Source organism: Notolepis coatsorum, assembly GCF_963971535.1.
Source record: "Notolepis coatsorum genome assembly, contig: SCAFFOLD_870, whole genome shotgun sequence".
NCBI classification, from domain to species: domain Eukaryota; kingdom Metazoa; phylum Chordata; class Actinopteri; order Aulopiformes; family Paralepididae; genus Notolepis; species Notolepis coatsorum.
Genome location: NW_028171313.1, coordinates 4,913 through 17,976, shown reverse-complemented (window position 1 = coordinate 17,976; position 13,064 = coordinate 4,913). Strand labels below are relative to the sequence as shown.

Below are 13,064 nucleotides of genomic sequence, written 5' to 3'. Positions count from 1 at the left end.
CTCCTATAAGACTGAACAGAATGGGTCTTAAACAAGACTCCAAATGCTCCCAATGTACAAATGGAGACGAAGGGACATTTATGCACATGTATTGGGACTGCCCACCAGTTAAGGCATTCTGGAAAGATGTGACCCAACAATTATCAAAACTCGTATCTTGGAATATACCAGTACACCCCTCTGTATTACTATTGAATGATGTTTTTGAGTTTGCAGTAAATCCACAGCTAAAGAGATTGGTTTTATCGGGTATCACAGTAGCTAAAAAGCTGATCGCATCACGCTGGTTTCAACCGGAAAAAATGTGCCGGAAAGTTTGGTTTCTTACATATCTCGATGTGATTTATCAAGAAATATCTACAGCAAGAATTCTGGGTCTCAATGAATCCAAAATGTCAATGTGGTTAGAAGTGGTGGAGAGAATAAAAGCTAGCTTATAATGGTAGTGTCTGGTTAGGAGCGAGGGATAATGGAGGTACTATCCAAAGAGGGGTCCGGAAGGGGGGGGTTCGAGCTGGAGCATATGTGTGTAGGGTTTTAGATAACAGGTATTAGGGGTATATCCTGTATAAGACATTGGTATAATTGGTAATTTCGTTGGATATACACTGTATACGGTAAAGTATTATTATATATTTTTTTTGCTTTCTGTTTCTGTGCTTGCATGTCATTTTAGCCATCTTAATTGTTAGTTTCATTATGTATTGTGTGTCGAGTACTGACTTTTAATAATTTTGTTTTGCAATAATAAAAAAAATATACGTAGGTCAATTCCATGCATTTCATAGGCTCTATCCAGCATTGCTGGTTTCAGTAGTGGCTTTCATTGGGGGCAATGTGAACGTGTCTGAGACTAGCAATGGTGCATTGCTCAATACAGCTTTTATACCGGGCTTTACCGCATGACAGGGTTTTAAGTATTCCAAGAGAATTATGGGACTTGAATTTAGTGTGTGTTCCAACAACTCTATTTATATCATTCGCTCTTAAGAACTTGTAGATCAGACTAGATTAGTCAAGAGGGTGTACTTCAGCAGCAAAATCAAATAATAAATCCAAGGGTTCATTACACAGTGGGAACTTCCCACACCTGACAAATACACCCAACATTTAAAATGGTGCATTCAATATTCCCCACAAGGGAAGCCACTGGAACTGGTTCAACGCTATAAGGCCTAACAAAAATAATAGTTGGTTTCAGGTTGGTTGTCAGTTTGGCCATGGGTAGGTAGGGAATTTATTTTATTTTTATTTTTTTTTTATTCTTTCCCACGGCGACTATGGATAGGGAATTTCTTTATTTAATTAACCCTTTCACTGCCACACGACAGAAGGTTAGCCCTTTACTATCACACAACCGACGGCGATGCTCCATCATTAGCATCATTAGCTCCGCATCCGCGGAGCTAATGATGCTAATGATGGAGCATCGCCGTCGGTTGTGTGATAGTAAAGGGCTAACCTTCTGTATTGTCACAGTGAAAGGGTTAACCGGCTGTCGTGTGGCAGTGAAAGGGTTAAAATGTTCACAACAACATGGATGCATGTACTCTGCCAGCATGTTTAATATCCATAATACTAAATGTTTGACTAAGATTTCTATGAAACTTTATTCTAAAAAAAAAAAAAAAAATGATTTTTTTTTTTTAATATATAATTTTTTTTTTAAACTCATAAAATATATTGGGTCGCACCTAAATCGGCAGGGTCGGTCGGCAACCTGAAACCAACCATTATTTTTGTTAGGCCTAACTGTTGAATAATTAAACAACCAGTAGGCCTCCCAGACGTGACGTAACGAGAGCTGAACAGGCCTGGACCGGAGCCTCCACTCTCAAGGCTGAAGACATAAACTCCTTTGACGATCCCATAAAATGCCGACTATGACATTTAGCCTCCAACACGGCATTGGCATGCCCCTCTGTGCGTCTCTATTATTCCCACATCGCAGGGAGGAGGCAGAGCCTGCTATATTCTTATATTACTTAATTTTATTTAATAACTAGTCGCTACGTACCACTGATTGTTGTGTGGTCCGTTCATTCTGCTCTTCCCGTTTGGTTCCATAAGGGGCCGTTGCTCAGGTGTTAATAAAACACACGCATTACGCCACCATGTCTAACAGGATGAATATCAACTGGATTATCTTAACAGGATTTTCCATATCTAAGCAGATATTGGATTTTCCATATCTAAGCAGATATTGGATTTTCCATATCTAAGCAGATATTGTGATATGTACTGTATATACAGTAGATATAGAAAAAAAGTCCTTCTGAATATTGTGACATTTATTTGGTTTTCTACACGGCCCCTGACAGGGTGCATTCTGTACCCCCTCTCTCTGACTCACCCTGTGTTTGGTGAGGAGCAACTCATACCCTTTTATTTTATTTCCCCCATATCCGCACACACACACACACACACACACACACACACGTATTTTATTCTGTCTTTATGCTCTTTTTAACTTGCACTCAGGGACTCTGTGGTGTTATGTCTCTTATTCTTGTTGCACCTTGGTCCTGAGAGGAACCACATTCTGCTGTATGTGCTGCATGTATTAGTCAGAATGACACTAGAGCCCGACCAGACTGGATTTTTGAGGCTGATGCCAATACAGATATATGGGAATAAAAAAAGACCCAATATCGATATATCGGCTGATATTCGCAAATATTTTCCCCTCAAACTTAGTTATCAGAGAGTTGTGACAAATATATGTACTGGAGGTGGGTTATTTTTACAAATATTTGAACAAAACATACTGTGAATATATATATACATACATATATATATATATATATTAATTCAAACCTTTATTTATTCTCGAAAAGGACAATCGAGGTCACCCTCATTTTCAATGTCATCGAGACTTAGACATTTCAATGCATACATTTTTTACAATATAATAATAATAAATGATAATAACTCTATCTATATAGCTACCACAGCCCAAAGTACTTCACAGCAAATAGCATAAAATGAACATAGGCATCAAATGTGCATACAGTTGACAGAATAAAAGCAAGACATAAGAATAGGTATACAATAAGTACAATAAGTACAGTGTTGCTCGAAGGCATGTGAACCCCCCCAGAACAGCCAGTCCCCCAAACATCAATCCCCACCCCATCATCAGCAAGCCCCCCACGCAAGGAATCCCCAAAACGCCAGCGAACCGAGGGAGCCCAACAATGAAAACCAACAAAAATCCATCAAAGAAAACGCAAGAGACCAGCACCCAACTCCAGGAAAGGTCTGGGAAAGGCCCAGCCGAAGCCATAGGCGCCATAGGCTCCAACCAGACCTCCCCCAGAGCCGAACACCAGCCTCTCGCATGCACCCCGGCCAGTCCCCACCACTGAACTCCCCCAACCCACCGACACCCCAGAGACCCCCCGCATGAAGAACCCACCACAACCCCCACAGCACCGCAAAGCGTCCCAAAGGTCCCAGTGCCACCCCAGATCACCCACAATGCCACATCCCCCCATCCAACCACCACCATGTCCATCCGCCCGAACATCCAGAATTGTCACCCTCCCCCCGGCACGGCCACAGGCCATGGAGCACAGGACCCGCCACCCCCCCCCCCCCACAGAATCCGAAAGCAAAAACATAGCACTGATCCCCCTGCAATGGTAAGGCCACCAGGACCAGAGGCAACAAAGCAGCCTACAGAAACGACACCCCCACTACCACGCACAATGACAGGCGCGGTGCCACAAAGGTGGCTCAATCACCGTACCCAGCAAACAATCAAAGTACACTCAAACTACCCGCCCCACAACACGCGGCAATCAAACGCGGCTTTAATGATAATACAAATTTTAACAGTATTACTAACCGTCAGGACATTTTACCGCAGTTGTCATTAAAACCGGTAACCGTTTCATCCCTAATGACGACACAGATATATCTGTGATAATACAAAATCGGCCGACAGATATAGTCAATAAACTTGAACCTGATTTATTATCACCCAGCCCAAACAGGGTACATGCTGTGCCATCTCTCTCCGACTCACCCTGTGTTTGGTAAGGAACTCGGGCGACAGCGTCCAGGGCGCGTCTCGCACCACCTCGTCTACGTAGCGGCAGTGGCTAACGGCGTCGTAGCGCTCGACCTCGTTCATCACCGTGAAGCCCTTGTACTTGTGGGTCAGGTTGTCACTGCACACTGTGTAAGTGGTGGAAAAAAACGAGTATATGACATACAGTCAGGTCCATAAATATTTGGACATTGACACAATTTTGGCCCTGTACCGCAATGGACTTGGAAATGAAACAATCAAGATGTGCTTCAACACATTGGACGCCAGACCCGAGTATAGTCGGGTAAACTCGCCGACGCTTGAGTGCCAATCACGAGTATAGTCGGGTTTTAATCGTTATTTCTTTTATTAGCGATATCCATTAATTTTCATCCATCCAACCTGATGTTATCATTGGGAATGGGTCTGAGCTCGCAAAAGGGCAAATACCGCCGCCTATCGTCTCCCGGATGGTATTGCACATCATTGGATTGGATTGGCTGGGGCTGTGCATCAAAAGAAAAAAGTCCGGTCCAGGTTTTCCTTCTCAGGCATGCAGTATCGTTATACCACATTGACTGGGGACACTCTGAGCAGCGTGGATTATGTGTTTTGGATATATAACGTTGGATCAATAAACACGATCAATATTTGGAATGGCGATCAGGAATTGGATTCATCTTTTTGCAGGACATCAGATGTGAGGTAAGGACTCTATGTTACCAATCTTGGGTTAATCAGATGTTTCTTTCACAGCGATCACAACATGTGTGTGTGTGTGTGTGCGTGCCGTTGGCGCCGACCCAAGGCACGGATAAGCGATTTTTCAGCCCGCTTCTGTATTGTGCATGAGGACACATATACTATCGATAATCTAGCGTTTATTTGAAAACGATTCATAAACACGGGTGTATTAGACCCATAGCCATAATTTAAGATATATTTTAAGCACTCGCAAATCTCCCCATCCTCCCATTGATTAAAGCGGCGACCATCTAGACCTATATTCGCCATATAGCTCTGGCGCTGAATGTGTTAAGGGCAGATTTCTAGCTTTAATTTGAAAGTATTTACATCTGGGGCGGCTGGGTGGCGCAGCAGAGATTGCGCTCGTCACCAATGCAAGAGACTCCGGTCTCGAATCCGGGTGTCAGCATTGCCTCCGGTTTGGGCCGGCCGTCATACTGGCTCAATTGGCAGAGCCAGCAGGTGGAAGTCGATGGGTGGTAATCTGGACGTTGTGGACAGCGACTCCTACAGGTCGGTTGGGGGATGCCTGCACAGCAGAGACAGGAAATAGCGGGGGTAGTGTGAGCCTCCCACACATTACACCTCGCCAATGAGAGTCCGCGCTGGCAGGTGAAAAGATGTAACAGGCTGCCTCCTCGTGTACCGGAGGGGACACGTGATGCAAGGCTTCTATCCTCCCTACAACCAACCAGTGGGGGACATATGCGAGCAACGTTCAAGACAGGGGAGGGGAGAATTGGAAACACGAAATTGGGATGGGAGAAAAATAGAAAAATTAGAAGAAAAGTGGATAAAAAATTTAAATAAAGTATTTACATCTAAATCAGGGGAACAGTGTAGGAATTACAACTGTTTCTACATATGCCCCCCTTCCCCTTTTTAACACATTGACCACCGGAGGTCGCTGTGGGTGTATGGCCGTTTGTGCCAGCGCTTTGTTCAATGGAGAGAATGCCGTGTTTGCGAGTGCTAAATCTATATAAAATATTATAGCTATGGATCTAATAACGTTGTCGATTGTCAGTGAGTGTCTTCTGGTCAACATACAAAAAACTGATCATTTTTTCATCCGTACATTTCCGTTTTATACCGTGGTGAATATGAGTATAGTTTGAGTGATTCTGAGTAATCCCAGGAAAAGAATCCGATTATCTGATCGCCATTCCAAGTACTGGTTGCGGCAGTCCGTCCCACGTTATCCGGCATTGCATATGAACGAGGGGGGGGGGGGGGGCAGCCTAGTTGATGCATCGTTGTAAGCGCTTGTCTTGCCTGAGTATTTAAACCCCGCCCGCACGGCTCAGCCCAGAAAACAAACTACATTGTTTCAAATGGAGTGCAATAGCGGCCGCAAGGCGTTAGGTGGCAGTATTGACCGTCTGCGATCTCAGACACATTCAGTACAGCATTCACAGGCTGACCCGATGAATTATGAATGGCAATAGCGAATAAAAGAAATACCGAAACAGAAACGTAGATCTACGTTTCCGGTAGGGATGTCCGATATTGGCATTAAAATGTGATATCGGAAATGATCGGTATCGGTTTTCAATATTTATTTCATCTTTATTTACCCAGGCAAGCAAGTAAGAACAAATTCTGATTTTATTTATTGTCAAAAGTATGCATAATGTTGTGTTAATTCCATGACAAGATATATGTAATGTTAATTACCTGAAATTATTCTGTTTTTTGGGGGGGGGGGAACCCTGCTTATATCGGTATCGGTTGATATCGGTATCGGAAATTAAGAGTTGGACAATATCGGTATCGGTAAAAAAGCCAATATCGAGCATCCCTAGTTTCCGGTACTGGGCCACAGAAACGTAGATCTCCGTTTTCGGCAACTAAAGGGTTAAGGGACAAAGTAATTGGACAAATTGTCCCTTTTAATACAACTTTTGCAATACTTGCAAGAAATAATATGTACAGTATTATGAGGTAAGAAAAAATGCATTTACAGTATGTCATATTCATATCATTAGAGGAAAGTAGTTCTGAATTAAATGTATCAAATCTTTATATTCATAGCTGTGTTACAGTTCAGTAAAGTAATATTTTGTGCAATACAGTCAGTTCAAGACGTATCTGGCTATTAATCCATTAATGAGAAGTTAACATTTTTCAAGAAATAAAATGAATCAACTGACATATGGTGATATACACCCTCACTCTCACACACACACACACACTTACCCCCGACAATGAGGTGTGTGTTTGGGAAGAGACATTTGGCCTGCATCAGTGCTCTGGCGTGGCCCGAGTGGAACACGTCAAAGATTCCGTCTGCATACACCCTCACTGGCCTATCAGCTGAGGGCAGAGAGGAGGGGCATACTGATCAGAGCCAATCAGAGATCAATACTGCACAAAACCAGGCAGACCGATAAGACTTAACATGGGCATCCCTCTCTTGGCTTTCTCCATGCTTATCCTTTCACAAACGGACAGATATACAGACAAACATATACAGAAACATATACAGACATATAGACAAACAGACAGAAGAATAATATAGACAGAGAAACATATTGGCTATTACATCGATTGATTGATTGTTACGGATTTACTCAATATACTATCAAACAATGATATGTTACAATGTTGTCTGTCTCTAATTACATTGTAGCTGTCGGTAGAATGGTGTATTTTCAAAGCATGTTTCAATTAACAGATAGAGGGCGCTATATAACTATGACGAGGAGGCAACCACCTGTCTGGAAAATAAGCGAGGGGAAAAAACAAGCGACGGCAACTTGCAAAATGAAGCAGGCAAAAAGAAATAAGTCTATGCATTTATCGAAGATTACATGATCAGTATTGGCTGACTGCAAAGGATTTTGGCAAATGATGCACGTGCTTGAGCCAGCGTACCATATCCCATCCTGAGGCACAATCACCTCGTGCATCGAGAAGAGGTACACCGATGCAAAGTTCGTAGTTTCTCACGCAGCTAGCTAATGTTACCACTGCTAGCAAGGTTGCATTTATAACAGACTGCCCTGAGGACCGAAAAATATGTTACCATCACATCAATGAGGACTGGCGAGTCACCACTGTGGTGTTGCTAACAAGGAGTTTGGCGGGTCGGCATATGGCAGACCACTTTGTGTAACAGTTAAAAGAAGCTATTAATAAAAATAATAATTAATTTATTTTGTATAATAATAATAATAATAATGGATTGGATTTATATAGCGCTCTTCGTGACGGCAGACTCACGGAAGCGTGGCGAATAATCCCACTGAATATTAACATGCGCTTTCAATGACCCAAAGTCGCTGACAATTGGCAAAAAACAAAGAAACATAGAACCACAGGGAACAATATGAATACACAAGAACATAAAACCACGAGTAACAGACAACAAATACAGGAGTCAGTAGGGGAGACAGTCGGGAAGTAAGTAAGAGAAACCGAGGAGAGAATGTAGGGCAGGGGAAAGGGGATGGTAGGTTGGAGGAGGGTGGTTATGGGTAGGGAATAGGGATGGGCATTTTAAAGAAAAATCCAGATAGATTGATCGCACGCTATACTCGATTGATCGTGTATTACTCGGGGAAAAAAAATTTAACTAGAAAAAAAAATCAAATTTTTTTTTTTATAACATTTTTGTTCATTCACGTATATATGTTTAAGGAAACCAACAACCGATTATAATCTTACACATACATGTGAAAAGATATGTAAAGCGGTCAGGTGGCGTAGCGGAGATTGCGTTCGTCACCAACACCGGAGACGCTGGATTCGAACACCTGTTCGAATCCAGCTCACAGCTCCGGCTTTGTCACCAGCTTGGCTGGCCGTTCACTAATACAATTGGCTGTATTAGAGGGTGGGAATTGGGAAAGCTTGTGGGGTGGGTCCGGGTCGTTGTAAACAGCGACTCCTACAGTTCGGTCGGGCGCCTGCTCAGCGCGGATAGGATCTAAGGGGGGTAGTGTGATCCTTCCACACGTTACACCCTCTCAGTGAGAGTCCGCGCTGCCAGGTGAAAAGAAGCGGTTGATTGGCTAGACGTGTGTCGGAGGAAGCATGTGATAGCCTCCACTCTCCCAGACCGACTGTGGGGGGTAAGTGTGCAGCGACCAGGAAGGGGATTGGGAATTGGCATAACGACTAACATTGGGATGGGAGAAAATCGGAGGAAAAAGGAGGGGGGAAAAGATAAAAAAAAAATAATGTAAAATAATTAAATAAAAATCATAAAAATTAATAATTTCGGGCGGCTATGTGGCGCAGTGGGCAAGGCGCTCGCCACCAACGCAGGATATGCTGGGTTCGAGCCCAGCTCTCGGCGTTGCTACCAGCTTGGCTGGTCGTTCATACTAATACAATTGGCAGTATTAGGGGGTGGGAAGCTGGTGGGTGGGGATCGGACGTTGTGGACAGCGACTCCTACAGGTCGGTTGGTGCGCCTGCGCAGTAGAATCAGGAAGCGACGGGGGCGGCGTGTCCCTCCCACGCAGACCCTCGCCGCTGAGAGATCGCGCTGTGCAGGTGAAAAGATGCGACGGCTGCCTCCTCGAGTACCGGAGGGGATACGTGATGCAAGGCTTCATCCACATTGCAGCCGGATTGTGGGAGGCATGGCCTAACAGCGTTCGAGACAGGGGAGAGTAGAATTGGACAATACGAAATTGGGGACGGGAGAAAAATAGAAAAATGGGGAGAAAAGGTAGGTCAAAAAAATTATAATTATAATTTCGATTTTTTTTGAATGTAATAACAAAAGCCTCCGCTCTCGCGCCCCGGACTATTAGGCAACAGATGGGCTTGTCTCGCTCTGCCAGTTTCTGACAAAAATGCGTCAAAATTGATTACTAATGTGAAAGATCGGATCGGAAACGATCGGATCGATAGATATTTAAAATCACATGATCGGGATCGGATCGGAAGCAAAAAAAGGCGATCGGGACATCCCTAGTCTAAAGTATAAATATGTTTTTATCGTTTTCTGCAGCATTCTGCAGAACGTGAGTTATAGCCCTAAATACATATATTAGATCATCAAATGTAGTTTGATACCGATTGACGTCAGATAAAAAATTTCAATTGTACAAGGTCCTACACGTCATGCCTCATCATCTGCTGGTGACCGGAGGGGGGGGGGGGGTTTATAAGTCCGTGGCCGACGTTAAATCATTTATTTAGTATGGGTGATGTGTTGATCGGAGCAGTGTGTATGTTTAATAATAATCAAACACGCTGAAACTCACCGCAGCTTCCTCATAGCGTTGGGCGATCAGCGTGGAGCAGAAATATCTCTATTATGGGATGTTGATATATGCGATCCATTTCCAGGTTGTATAATAATATATACATCCAAATCATGTTGTTTATCGAGTTATTGGCAACGGATCGCTATCCAGTGTATCAAGCTGGAGTCCCGCTATCGATAGCTAGTGGCCGGACAAAATATGGGTGAGCACCACTTCCGGCGCGTCACTTCCGGTTTAGGCGATTCGCCGATCGGCCACCAGATGGCGGTCTTGAACCGTTGGAGAGTTGAGAGGAGATCAACAGCAAGTCTCAAGTCTCCGTGGGTGAAATATGATTGTCATGACAGATTTTTGAAATATTGATCTCAAAGACGCTGTAAGACGCCATTGGCAGATTACGCATGGCAGAGAATGACGTGTTAAGTCGTCCTTGGCGATTAAAGGGTTAATCTTGTTTTCTTAAAACAAGATTAAATTGACCAAAATCTGAAAAAAAGCTAAATTATCTGCCAGTGGGATAAGATAATTCAAGATAATTCTACTCAATAGACTTATTGTACCAAATACAAGATATGTTCACTTGATAAGATACATCTTTTTTTGCAGTGTAGTTGTAATCAAAGTAAATGTCAAGATTAATGACATGCCTCAACACTTGTACACTATTTGTATTGAACATAGATATAGATGATTTAATAGATCATATAAATACTAACATACTAACTGTCTAACATACACAAATCATAACACTACAACAGCACTTTACACCAAGGAAGTCTCAGTGGCATAGGCTACATTCTGCCTTAGAGCATTTCATTTTCCTGGGCTTTTGAAAGAAAAGCTCCAGGGCATACAAGCGGCCAGATGGTCTCCCTGCAGCCTGTTCCTCAGGTCAGTCTTTTACATTAAGCACCCCCCCCCCCCCCACAGCCCAAATGAAATGATAAAAAAAAATAAGATTATTTTTTTTTAACACTATGGTCGCCAAAAACGCCATACCACGTCATTCCCCGCCATGCTCATTCTGCCAAAGACGCCGTACCACGTCTTTGATATAAATATTTCAAAAATCTGTGATCGAAATCATATTTCTCCCCCGGAGACTTGAGATCTACTGTTGATCCCCTCTCAACTCTCCAACGGTTCAAGAGCGCCATCTGGTGGCCAATCGACGGATTGCCCAGAGCGGAAACAGGAAATGGAAGCTGGTGCTGATTCCAATTCGGTCCGATCACTCGGTAATAGTCCCAGGACTCGAGCTAGACACAACGGATAGCAATCCGTTACCAATAACTCGATAAACAACATGATTTGGACGTATATACTATTATACAACCTGGAAATGGATTGCATATTTCTACATCCCATAATAGGAATATTTCTGTTCCACGCTCATCGCCCAACGCTAATGAAGATTCAGCGTTATTTTTTAACGTGTTCGATACTAACTGCTCTAATGATCATATCACCCACACTAGATGAATCATCTAACGTTGGCCACGGAATTATAAACGACCCCCCCCCCCCATCCGGTCAACATCAGATGATCAGTAGTAACTTCTAGAAGCACGTCCATTTGAAATTTTTTATCTTGCGCAGATTCCTATCAAACTGTATTTGATCATCAATATAATGCATTTGGGGCTATAAATCACGTTCTGGAGAAAGCTGCAGAAAACGATAAAAACATACTTATACTTTAGACCGTATTTTAGTATGAATATGTGAATGAAAAAGTATAACGTTGCTACACCCTGAACAATAGATACTTGACGTTGAATGGGCCATAGTAATGTCAATTTAGCAATACAATTAAAAAAGTTATAGCCCTGCAAAGAAGGTAAACATCCCCATAGACAAATAGAGCTGGCGGAGGATGGTATATTAAGAATATAAGCCTGGCGACCAAAGTGTTAATAGTCTAGTTCACAGCAGCGGCGGCCCTAATTCAGCAGCGGCGCAGCTGCCTACACCATCGGTGTAGGAGTGAATGGGTGAATGTGAGGAACACAATTTTTTAAAGCGCTTTGGATAAAAGCACCATATAAAATGCAGCATTATAAAACCATTCATCCAAGAGTGTTTTTGGACGCGGGCGGGCGGCAGACAGACAGACAGACAGACAGACAGACAGACAGACAGGCAGGCAGACAGACAGACAGACAGACAGACAGACAGACAGACATTTACATTTAGTAATTTAGCTGACGCTTTTATCCAAAGCGACTTACAAGTTCTGTACGACAAGTCATCAGGATGGGCACAACTCTATCAGCTGAGTAACAATGTTCATCAAAGTGTTGAGTGCTACAGTGTATGTTAGTGTATTAGGACAAGTGCATGACAGTAAGGGTTAGTTAGGGTTAGATTTTGATTTTTGAAAAAATTTCAGATAGTGGTTGAAGAAGTGCGTCTTTAGTCGACGGCAAAAGATTGGACGGGTTTTGGCTGTCCTAACTGGGGTGGGTAGTTCATTCCACCATTGTGGGGCAAGGACTGAGAAAGGCATGTTCTCCTTGATGACCCTCCCGGAGCTCGGATAGGAGTGGGTCTGAGACGGCCAGAAGATGCAGAGCGTAGGGGTCTTGAGGGTGTGTAGTTAGAGACCATTGACCGGAGGTAGGCGGACAGACTGACTGACAGCCAGACTGACTGACTGACTGACTTACATGGGGTTCCTCTCTTAGCTTCCTCCATGCTGACCCGCAGGTAGGATTCGTCTTTACTTCGTACTAGCTCATCTGCAAAGGGAGCCGGGTGCTTCAGACCCTGAAAGACAGACACACAGGTGGGACAACAACAAAAAATACATTATCCATTGGGTACTGAAAGTAAGCCATAAGACATGAGTGAAGTGGATAAGAATGATCATGTCAGTGCTCAGACGGAGGAATATCCAATGTTTTGCCTCATTTTTCATGATTATATTCTACATATATTCATTTTCAGACATAATCCTTTAGAATTATAAATGATTTTCTAGTGACAAAAATAAACATTCACTGGCTGGCTGAATGACACATACTCACTAACACACCAAGGGGTCTATTTAATGA

General features: G+C 43.2%; 1 protein-coding gene across 1 annotated transcript in view; it reads right to left on the bottom strand.

Moving 5' to 3' along the window:
• Positions 1 to 12,763, bottom strand: part of LOC311248290 (choline-phosphate cytidylyltransferase A-like) — a 64,159-nt gene extending 51,396 nt beyond the window's left edge. The window contains exons 1-3 of the mRNA XM_084339198.1: positions 12,678 to 12,763; positions 6,983 to 7,099; positions 4,031 to 4,182 (exon numbers count right to left, since the gene is read on the bottom strand). Coding sequence (XP_084195324.1) covers positions 4,031 to 4,182; positions 6,983 to 7,099; positions 12,678 to 12,705 — 297 coding nt within the window. The 5' untranslated portion in view covers positions 12,706 to 12,763. The remainder of the gene's footprint in view (positions 1 to 4,030; positions 4,183 to 6,982; positions 7,100 to 12,677) is intronic.
• Between the last annotated feature and the right edge of the window lie 301 nt (positions 12,764 to 13,064).